The sequence below is a fragment of the Mustela nigripes genome, chromosome 1 (genome assembly GCF_022355385.1).
Source record: "Mustela nigripes isolate SB6536 chromosome 1, MUSNIG.SB6536, whole genome shotgun sequence".
NCBI classification, from domain to species: domain Eukaryota; kingdom Metazoa; phylum Chordata; class Mammalia; order Carnivora; family Mustelidae; genus Mustela; species Mustela nigripes.
The window spans coordinates 247,510,102-247,521,242 of record NC_081557.1 but is presented as its reverse complement, the minus strand read 5'-3'; the positions used below and the strand labels follow the sequence as shown (position 1 = coordinate 247,521,242).

The 11,141-nt window shown below is 39.4% G+C and overlaps 1 protein-coding gene across 7 annotated transcripts in view; it reads right to left on the bottom strand.

Annotated features, from left to right (window-relative positions):
• The window catches only part of PAICS (phosphoribosylaminoimidazole carboxylase and phosphoribosylaminoimidazolesuccinocarboxamide synthase), a 46,112-nt gene that overhangs the window by 10,652 nt on the left and 24,319 nt on the right, over positions 1–11,141 (bottom strand). For 5 of the 7 annotated variants that reach the window (XM_059384400.1, XM_059384417.1, XM_059384428.1 and 2 more), the window contains 5 exons: positions 10,434–10,500; positions 7,504–7,701; positions 3,166–3,344; positions 320–499; positions 106–219 (listed from right to left, as the gene is read on the bottom strand). In XM_059384400.1, coding sequence (XP_059240383.1) covers positions 106–219; positions 320–499; positions 3,166–3,344; positions 7,504–7,701; positions 10,434–10,500 — 738 coding nt within the window. Of the gene's footprint in view, positions 1–105; positions 220–319; positions 500–3,165; positions 3,345–7,503; positions 7,702–10,433; positions 10,501–10,747; positions 10,845–10,876; positions 10,979–11,141 lie in introns of those variants that run through there. The other 2 variants (XM_059384443.1, XM_059384449.1) reach the window with 2 other exon arrangements.

Below are 11,141 nucleotides of genomic sequence, written 5' to 3'. Positions count from 1 at the left end.
TCTTATCGTATGGAATAACAGTTGCCTTTTCTTTTCCTCCCATCTTCCTAGTCACCCCTTCTTGCCTGATCAGGCAAAGGATAAAAAAAAATCCTGAAGGATTACCTGTTTATCTTTCTGTTGGCTTCGATCTCCTGATGGCCAGAGTCTCCAGGAATCATTATCAATAACATCAGCAAGAACAATCTCTTTGGTGGTTATATCAACACCAAATTCAATCTAGAAATAGTGTATCACCAAAGAAAAGTTTTCAAAACTCTACAACTGAAGACATTTTTCAGTTATAATATTTACTCTCAAATCTGTATTTTATTTGTACCTTCATATCAACCAATGTACAGTTCTGCGGCAACCAGGCTTTCTCCAATATTTCAAAAATAGCCTGTGTAGCATGACTCATGATATCCACTTCAGTCTGGCCTATAACAAGTCCAGCAAAGCAAAATTTTGCAGCAATTAGCTGTTCCTCAGACCACTGTGGATCATTGTTGGCATCATCCTGAAAATCAAGTATAGGAGTACAATTAATTTAAATATAAAAATTTTGAACTTCTTAAAATTTTTTTTTATTTTATTTTTTATTTTTTTTTAAGATTTTATTTATTTATTTATTTGACAGAGAGAAATCACAAGTAGATGGAGAGGCAGGCAGAGAGAGAGAGAGAGAGAGAGGGAAGCAGGCTCCCTGCCGAGCAGAGAGCCCGTTGCGGGACTTGATCCCAGGACCCTGAGATCATGACCCGAGCCGAAGGCAGCGGCTTAATCCACTGAGCCACCCAGGCGCCCCTGAACTTTTTTTAAAAAGATTTTTTTTATTTAACAGAGAGAGACACAGCAAAGAGAGCGAACACACGCAGAGGGAGTGGGAGAGGCAGAAGCAGGCTTCTCATGGAATAGGGAGCCCAATGCGGGGCTCGATCCCAGGACCCCGGGATCATGACCTGAGCCAAAGGCAGATACTTAACAACTGCGCCACCCAGGAGCCCACCAAATTTTGTATTTTTGAGATAAAATGAAGTTCTTTTTTTCTTTGACCGTGAATTTCTCAGAAATATTTATTTTCTCTAAGGACTTAATTTCTGACATGCCCTTTAATTCACAATTAAATTCATAATTTAATTATTTTTAATTTGTCTAGTTTTTTTTTAAGTTTGTCTAGTTTTAATAGCTACTTTAAAATTTAAGATATTTGGTAACTTATTCCAGCTGATAAAGTATTTGAAAGAATTTGCTCTCTCTCTCTAAACTAATTTAAAGAGAAGTTTGTGATCTTTTTCTTTATCTGAGTCAACAAAGATAGTAAGAAGGCCAATGCACACTTTAGTCCACTAAATCTCTCCAGGATGCAGTTTTCATAATCTCCTGAACTTTCTTTTAAGATTTTATTTGATAGAGTGCGCACACAAGTAGGCAGAGTGGCAGACAGAGCGGCAGGCAGAGGGAGGGAAGCAGGCTCCCCGCTGAGCAGAGAGCCTGATGCACACAGCTCGATCCCAGGACCCTGAGATCACGACCTGAGCTGAAGGCAGAGGCTTAACCCACTGAGCCACCCAGGCGCCACCCCCCCTTTTTAAAAGATTTTAAATCTCCACACCCAATGTGGGGTATAGAGGGTAAGATCACAATCCTGAGATCAGGAGTTGCACACTCTGCTGACTGAGCCAGCCAGTCACTGCTCTTCACCTCATTTTTAATAAAAGTTTATGTAAGACTATAAGTTTTGAGGATATTATTTAATATTATTTAATAATTTAAGAGACTTTATATAAAGATATTAGTGAAAAAAATAATTCCATTTTATTCTAAGTAGTGTTACAATTTCACACTCACTGCATCCTGGAGAGATTTAGTGGACTAAAGTGTGCATTGGCCTTCTTACTATCTTTGTTGACTCAGATAAAGAAAAAGATCACAAACTTCTCTTTAAATTAGTTTAGAGAGAGAGAGAAATTTTTCTTTTATGAATTCTGGATTTGTATTATAAGAATAAAATAAACATTTTAAGGTACACAGTTCACTGATTATACTTGATCTGGGCCAGAAGAGGGAGAGGCAATTTTAGTTCCCTTTTTAAAAATGCTACACAAGGAACTTCTGGGTGGCTCAGTTGATTGAGCATCTGACTTTAGCTCAGTCATGGTCCCAGGCTGCTGGCACTGAGCCCTGCATAGGGCTCCCTGCTCAGCAGGAGTCTGCTTCTCCCTCTCCCTCTGCCTGCCACTCCTCCTGTTTGTGCACTCTGTCAAATAAATAAAGTCTTAAAAGAAAAAAGTGCTACACAAGGTGCACCTCAGTGGCTTGGTCATTTGAACATTCAGACTTGACTCCAGCTCAGGTCCTGAACTCAGGGTCGTGTGATAGAGCCCCATGTCAGGCTCTCTGCTCAGTATGGAGTCTGCTTAGGATTCTTTCTCCCTTACTCTCCCTCCTTCTTTGTTCCTCTCACCATGTGCTTACTCACCATCTCCCTCTTTCTCTCCCAATAAATAAATAAAATCTTAAAAAAAAAAAAAAAGAAACAATAAAAATACTATATAGACATTACTCCTGACATTGGAACTATTCTTAACAGCATGAACAAAGAGGGAAAGAAAAAGGCAGTTTTATTTTTTGTTGTTGTTGTTTTTAAAGAGTTTGGTTATTGATTTGTCCAACAGAGAGAGACAGCACAAGTGGGCGCAGCAGGTAGAAGGCAAATCAGGTTCCCCGCCGACCAAGGAGTACTGGATGTGGGATGCGGGACTTGATCCCAGGACTAGGGATCATGACCTGAGCTGAAGGCACACACTTAACCGACTGAGCCACCCAAGCCATCCCGAAAAGCAGTTTCAATAAAGAAAACCAATACAAATTTATAATCACTGATTCCTACAACTTCATTACGTTTTTGCTTGTAAGAGATATGGGTAATAGTTTTTCTGTATCTGAATATAAAAAGATCCCTTGTATTTGCCTTTATTTCAAACTCTTTAAAAATTTAAAAAGTTTCTGAATTGTTACTTTTCTTCCTAATAACTAATATTTTTAAAAAAATATTTATTTCATTTAAATAATTTAAGATAATTTAAAAGATTTTATTTAGTTTTAACAACATTTAAATCTTTTGGCTTTGAAATTATGTTTGTTGCTATATTATAGTAAGACACACAAGCACAGAATAATTACCTTGAAAAACAGCTCCACTTTAGGTGGGTAGAACTTATATCCCTCCTTGACACCAGGATTTCTTTTGAGAAAAGAACCAGTTGCTATTCTTCTACAGACCCATTCAATTGGAATCATTTCACACTTAGGTGCAATGAAAGCTGTCTCCCCACATTTTCTGGTGAAAGCAGTTTTGATACCTACATATTGACAAAAAGTTTTTAAAAAAGCATTAAAGTTGTATTAAAAAAGGTAGATCTGAGGCTTAATAAAACAGCTGTTTACAAAAAACAAAATGAAACAAAACCCTACCTAGCCAAATGTGTTATCCCGAAATGGTACTATCAAAAATAAATTAACTTTTATTAAAAGTAGTAGAAGAAAATTATTAGTATGGTTTTCTTACTGCTCTTCAAAATATTAAAGAATATTTCATTTTAATGTTGCATGGGAAAGTATATAGTGGATCAGAAGGTCTGGGTCCCAGTGTCTTTACCATTCATTCATTCATACATTCAAAAATGCATTTGAGAAATTTCTCTGCCACCCAACTTTGTATAAAGCATGTAACTCACCTAAGTGATACTAAATTACCTTTAAATCAGATTTGGTTATACGATTCTCATAATTGACAGTCCAGTATTAAATGGGCCTTATTTATAAAAAATATATATATTTATATATAAATATATATATTTTTATATAATATATATATTATATTATATTTTAATATTTATATATAATATATATTATATATTATATATAAATATAAAAATATAATATAATATATATTATATTATATATAAATATTTAAATATATATTATATTATATACTTTTAATATATTATATAATATATATGTATAAATATATGTATAAATAAATATATTATATATATATTTTAAATATATGTGTTAAATATATATATTTTAAATATATATATAAATATACAATTAAATTATATATTTAAATATTTTATATATATGGCCTTATTTATAAAATATCAATCTACTTGGGGCACCTGGGTGGCTCAGTGAGTTAAAGCCTCTGCCTTTGGCTCAGGTCATGATCCCAGGACCCTGGGATCGAGCCCTGCATTGGGCTCTCTGCTTGGCGGGGAGCCTGCTTCCTCCTCTCTTTCTGCCTGCCTCTCTGCCTACTTGTGATTTCTCTTTGATCTTCACAAATAAATAAATAAAATCTTAAAAAAAATCAATCTATTTAATCACAATCTATTTAATCAATCTATTTAATCACAATCAGGTACAGCCCTGCATTTTGGATCACACTTTTTCTTAATATTTGAAGAAAATAATCCCTGGAAAAAAGTACTCAACAGCTAGCAACGAGAACATAGTGGCCAATTTAGATAAAAAGCTAGCTTGTGATGGGAGCTATTTTACTTGGGGATGTTGGAAAATAACCTCTAAGGATAGCTATATCATGAACCACACAATCCAGCAATCCTACTCCTGGGTATTCCAGGTCCTAACACTGCAGCTTAAGATGAGCATTATTAATGTCAACCCATAACGGTTTCCAAGAGATGCTACAGGATTACTCTGTGCTACCATATAACAACATACATATGTATTTCCCTACATGAAGGGAATCTACATTTATGTAAGACCTGCACTATTGGGGCACCTGGGTGGCTCAGTGGGTTAAGCCACTGCCTTTGGCTCAGGTCATGATCTCAGGATCCTGGGATCCTGCTCAGCAGGGAGCCTGTTTCCTCCTCTCTCTCTCTCTCTGCCTGCCTCTCTGCCTACTTGTGATCTCTCTCTGTCAAATAAATAAATAAAATCTTAAAAAAAAATAATGATTATAAAGATAATTGTTGGGAGTACTTCATTTAGGATTACAAACTTTCCCAACTTTCTCAGACACAGGATTTTCAGAGTCAAAACTGGGAAAGTCCTGGACAGAGACAATTTGGGTCACCTTAATTCACTTTCTGTTAAGGCCACAAAGTGCAGCGAATACTCCCTTACTGAATAAGCAAATACAAACTTGGGCCTGTACTTATCTTCTGTTATTTAGAAATATATATATACCTATATATATATATCTATATATATATCTCTCTCCATAACTATGTATAACCACCATGGAAACACAGGAGCTAATTTTTTTTTTTATTAACAATTATAGTATTAAGCAACTTTTTAAAATTTTAACATGTATGGGGAGAATGAGATAGCTTGGCAAGTTAAAAATGGACCACTTATCCGTACTGCAAAAGGAACCTAAAATTAGTTTGATGCTCTCTGTAGCAATCAACTCAAGACACTGAGAAAACACCTATCAAGGAAGCCTTTAAATAAAAATCCTAAAATCATATTATTTAGGAACTTTGTGTGGTCCTTTAAATTTATACAACATACACACTTTCCATGTATAGAGGGATTTATGATGTAGATGACAAATTAGGCTGGCAAACATTTTTCTCCCCACACTACATTAAAAATGTTCCACAGAAAACAAGGAAAGAAGAAAACTATTCAAGAACCCATTCTGGGGCGCCTGGGTGGCTCAGTGGATTAAGCCGCTGCCTTCGGCTCAGGTCACGATCTCAGGGTCCTGGGATCGAGTCCCATATCGGGCTCTCTGCTCAGCACAGAGCCTGCTTCCGTCTCTCTCTCTCTGCCTGCCTCTCTCTCCATCTACTTGTCATCTCTCTCTGTCAAGTAAATAAATAAAATCTTTAAAAAAAAAAAAAAAGAACCCATTCTGTATGGAAAGAACAGATTTAATCTGAACTACCTTGTTATTTTGCGGAAGGCAGGTACCTCTATGCTATCTGGAAATAAAGGTATTAAATTCCCCTTTGGATTTAGAAGATTAATTTAAGAGATTATGGACATACATTGAAGATCTTGCACGTTTGGCTCCATGCCACCACAATAAAGCAAATCAAATGAATTTTTTGGTTTCCCAGTGCATATACAAGTTATATTTATACAATAGTGTGGCCTATTAAGTGTTTGATAGCATGTTATCTAAAAAACGTATATGTTAGTTAAAAAATACTTCATTGCTAAAAAACGCTATCATCTGAGCTTTTTTAGCAAGTTGTGATCACTGATCACAGTTCACCATAACAAAATACTGAGAAAGTTGGAAATATTGAGAGATTTGCCAAAATGTAGCAGCAACATGAAGAGAACAAATGCTGTTGGAAAAATGGCGCCAACAGACTTGCTCAATGCAGGGGCAGGGTTGCCACAAACCTTCCATTTGTAAAAACAAACAAATAAACAAACCCCAACAATATCCAGGAAACAAAATAAAGCAAAGTGCAATACAACAGGGTTCGCCTGTTAACAGTTACTGGAAGCTCTAAGAACTGAAAGGGATAGTAAAAGACAAAATTATTAAATTATAAAAATTAGAACTGGGAAAGTAAAAAACAAAGCTTTTTTTTATTACATAGATAAGGAATCAGAGGCTTCAAAGGTTGAGCAGTCCAAAGCAATGAGGCCTCTTACACTGGAAGAAAAGAGCTCAAATCTTTTATTAGCGAGATTTCATATACTACAGACAAATCAGCATTGACTGAACCCCTGAAGAAAAGCCCATTATCTTAATTCCCCTTTCTTTACTCCAAGTGCCCTCCACAGAATGTTTTGATCTAGTCTTTTTGAATAGATGTCTCTATAGGAAATGGTTTTCTTTCAGTTTTAGAGTAGGAGGTAACCCTGGAGATCTTTCATTGAGCTCAAATCCCTCGCTTGGGGCAGAATGAGAAGGTGTGGTAGCAATCTTCAAATACTTTTCAGGGCTTTCAAGTGGAAAAGGGATTTGAAATTCTGTCTTATCTCCAAGGATAAGAGCAAAGAATAACTGTATAGAATTGCAAGTACCAAATTTCAACTCCTCAATTGGAGTTGCCTAATACCAGAACAGGCCTCCTTCATAGATCAGTCTCTCCCAGGATGTCTTCCTAGGAGAGAAAAGTTAAAGAGACGATATGCATGCCAGACAAAGACTGTAGCAAACTGTTAAGATTCCTTAACTAAAGGATACTGCTTACTAATTCCAAATTACATATTGTAGTGAAATTTAAGACTTCCTGGTTTGATTCAAGTAACTTTTTGAGACATCGCCAAACAACATGTTCTTAATCCAAATAATGTCATCTCCCCATGAAAGAGATCGGGGGTGTGTGTGTGGGGGGCAACATTCAAAAGGGAGGAGATTCTGCGGGGAGCCACTTACTTGTTTTCCTGTAACAACTGAAAAATATAACTGGTAGTCAACATGTTGTTAACCCAAATAATACCATTTCCCCATGAAAGGACCAACATGTGCGTGTGAGAGAGAATGTGAAAGCAGAGGCTATCAGGAGAGCCACTTACCTGCTTCCTTTAACAACTGAAAAATACAACTGGTAGTTTTATTTGAGATTGCAGCTTTTCCTTCCAGATGATTCTTTCTGGCTGCATTTCCTGCTGTTATCTGGTCCTTGGACTGCAGGAGGACTTTTCCTGGACTATCTGGCAATTCATAAACTTCTTTTGTTTTACCCTCATAGAGTTTCTTACCAATATTCAGTACTGTGGAGATAAAATGGAGACATCAGATTCAGAAAAAAATTTCCTAATTGAAGACTAAGTTATCTAGAATGATCAGAGAACACAGAATGGTTAAGGAATAATTTTAACAAAAAATTCATTCATCTGCATAGAACCTTATACCCTACAAAGTATTTTCATAGGTATCATCTTTGATTCACGTAACTGTGTGACAAGCCATAGTTATGCATGTAACTGAATTATGTGGGGCTTCGGGTTGAAAATCTAAACAGAACTTTTACTCCCCCCAAAACTTAAAGCCTACCATTGATCAGAAGCCCTGCTGATAACATTAAATGGCTGATTAACACATATTTTCTAAGTTCTATGTATTTTATGCTATATTCTTACAATAAAGTAAACTAGAGAAAAGAAAAAAATCTTAAAGAAAATGTATTTGCAGTACTGTGTGGTAGTAATCGGAGGAAAAAAGTCCATAGGTAAGTGAACCCGTGCAGTTCAAATCTGTGTTGTTCAAGGGTCAGCTGTATACAGATTAGAAAACTAAGTATCAAAATGCTAGAGGTCATGCCCTTAGGAAATCCTATGTCTTCTGATAACACATTCTTTGCTCTTCCCACTATCAACCCTGCCTCTCTCATAGCAGAACTGAAGTAGAACTACTTTACATTAACATAACAGTATTTTCACATATGTATTTACAATACAATTAACTAGCTTGCAGTGGGAAAAAAAATGCTTATTTTCTGAGCCTTCCTCTTGGCATGACAGGCAAAATCGTTAAGTTGAGCCAAAAGGGTTTCTTGATTTTTAGTTAAAGTGCAAGGGAGGCACTCTCATCCACTGAAGTTAGCCCATTTCTAAGCACCTCTATTAATCTTTCTTCCTTACTCCCAGTGTTAATACTTTCTCCACACCAACAAATGTGGGAAATGGTGAGGAATTAAGGACAAGGGAATCCAATTTATTGCAGGTCACAGACCTAAAAAAGTAGAGTTTGGTCATTAGAAAGAATGATTTAGATGAAGGTCAAAGATAAATGTTAAGTCCTTAAACTTAACATTTCCAAGGGGAGAAATCACTCCTCACGCTCCTAGAACAGACTCAATCTCAGCATTGGCATTTTTTAGTGCCCATGTACCAGGTACACTAGGGCTATACCAATACACAAGACAGAGTTCCTACTCTCAAGCAACCAAGTCTAAAGGAAGCTGAAATTAAACAGGACATCATATTAATTATGATGTGAGAAATACACAGTTTGTGGGATCACAGGCTCACAGCAGGCCCACCTAACCTAGTCTAGACACTAGAGCAGGAAGTCTGGAACAAAGTAAGGTTGAGTTTGAGATCTAAGGCAAGGATAAACATTTAGTCAGAAAAGGGAAAGGGGTTAGTAGTGGTGCTGAAAAAAAGACCATGGGGTAACCATTCATGGCAGGACGTCAGTAGGGTTGGAGCTGTGTGTGTGTGTGTCTGCACACGCACGCTCATAGTGAGGGAGAGCAGCAGCTACAGAGTAGGAAAGAATGGCAGAACTCAGCAGTGGTCAGATCACCAGTTAGTGGAGGTGACCATTAAACAAACCAGTTATAATTCAGTTTAATAGTTACTGCTGCAGGGTACCTAGAGGATGAATTCCCATCCTATTGTAATGTCCTGATTCACTGACAAGGTTTAAAAGGCTCCTCAATTTAGGGCCTCAGCTTAGTGCACCAACTTCAGATTTCTCTATTCCAGAACTCTAATTTCTATAACTGAATTTCTAGATCCCACTCCCAGACTTTTGAATATGCTCTCCCTAGACCCAAACAGTGTTTCCTTTCCTTGCATTTCACTATTCATCCCTCAGGCCTCATACATCATGTTGACTGTGTTTCGATTTTATCCTAACAACCACCATGTGGCTTTTAAGCACTTTAGCAAAATGACAGATTTCTATATTAGATTAAGTCGATGATTTTTTCCCCTAAATTCAATTTTTCTGTGTGGAAGACAATGTACTGACCAGCCAGCACAACCAATTTGGTTCACCATAAATTTAGAAACTGGGTGTGTGGGGGGGCAAAAGTTTTATCAGCATAAACGTCACATACAAGAGATCTTTTCTGAGGACCTAATCACTCGTAGATAAAAAGATTATGTAAACAGGATAACTGTAAAGTGAATCAGGGCAAGTTTTGGCCTGGTGCTTTTGGAGCTCTTCTGAATCATCGTGGCATCAACAGACTAAAAAACACACACAAAATCGGGACCACAAAAAGTAAATTTTTCAGTAGATTCAAATATTAACTTTGGAAAGAGCAGGCTATTGACTTCACAGGAAAAGCAAGATTTTGAATAATCACTACATACGTTCCTGTGGTTGTTTTGCAGCGACTATTGATTACCAGTATGATTTCCAGGCACCTCTCCAACCCCCGTCCATTTCTTTGTAATCCCTCTCTTCCCCTACTTTGTTCTTTTCCCCAACCCGGAGCCAGTTCCGAGTATTTCAGAAAGTTCGGCGAGGTCGGGGAGCGCTGGGTTTCCTACGCCTCGGTTGGCGGGGCCCGGGCCACGTGTTCGCCCGCCCAGCGGCCTAGAGGGGCGGCTGCGCGACCAGGCACGACTCAGGAGGACAGGAGGGCCGCTGGGCACTCAGGTGGCGGCGAGTGCGCGCCAACTCCAGCCCGGGGTGGGGGGAAGGGGGACGGGAAGCCCGCGGAGGGCAGGGAGTCCCCGGCAGATTGCCAGGGATGCCTGTTACTCACCCTCAGCTGTCGCCATTATTCTGCGTGGGCTGGGGGCAGCCGCCGCGCCGGGAAGAGAGGAAAGACTCTGGAAAAGAGGAGTGGTCACAGAGGTTCACGGGGCGGGGAAGGGAAGGCGGCCCACAGACACACCCCCGGCCAGGCCTAGTACTGCCGGGCGCCCACACGCGCTCTCCGCTCGCAACACAGCCTGCAGCCACCGAACCCCCGAGGTCTCTGCCACGCAAGAGCAACTTCGACTCCCGGCGCTGGCTACACCCCCCGAGACTTCCCGCCGCGCAGGCGCAGAGACACAGGCCGTCCCCCCCCCTCACCCCAGTGCGCGGGCGCTGTTCCAAAAGAGGCGAAAAGTGGCGCGCGTTGGAGGCCCCTCCCGATTCTACAGAGGCTCGCTGACCGGCTCCCTTCTCCGCGGCGAGAGCCGATCATAGGTTGGAGCGTACCAAGTAGTGACGGCCGGGGGAAAGCATGTGAGGAGGGCCATACAAAGTTTACATCCTCTGGGACAGAAGTGACGTTAACCCTACTACTCTCATCACCCCAGTCTTGGGTGTTAGAAAATAACGGAGATTTCCACGTGCAGAGAAAGTACGTCCCCGCAGGGAGCCGGAGGAGGACTAGCTCCACCCCCAGCAGTCTTGGCTCCTCCTCTCCGCCGCGGAGCCTCTCCCTCCCTCCTCACTCATTGGTGCAGCCTGAGGGGGCGGG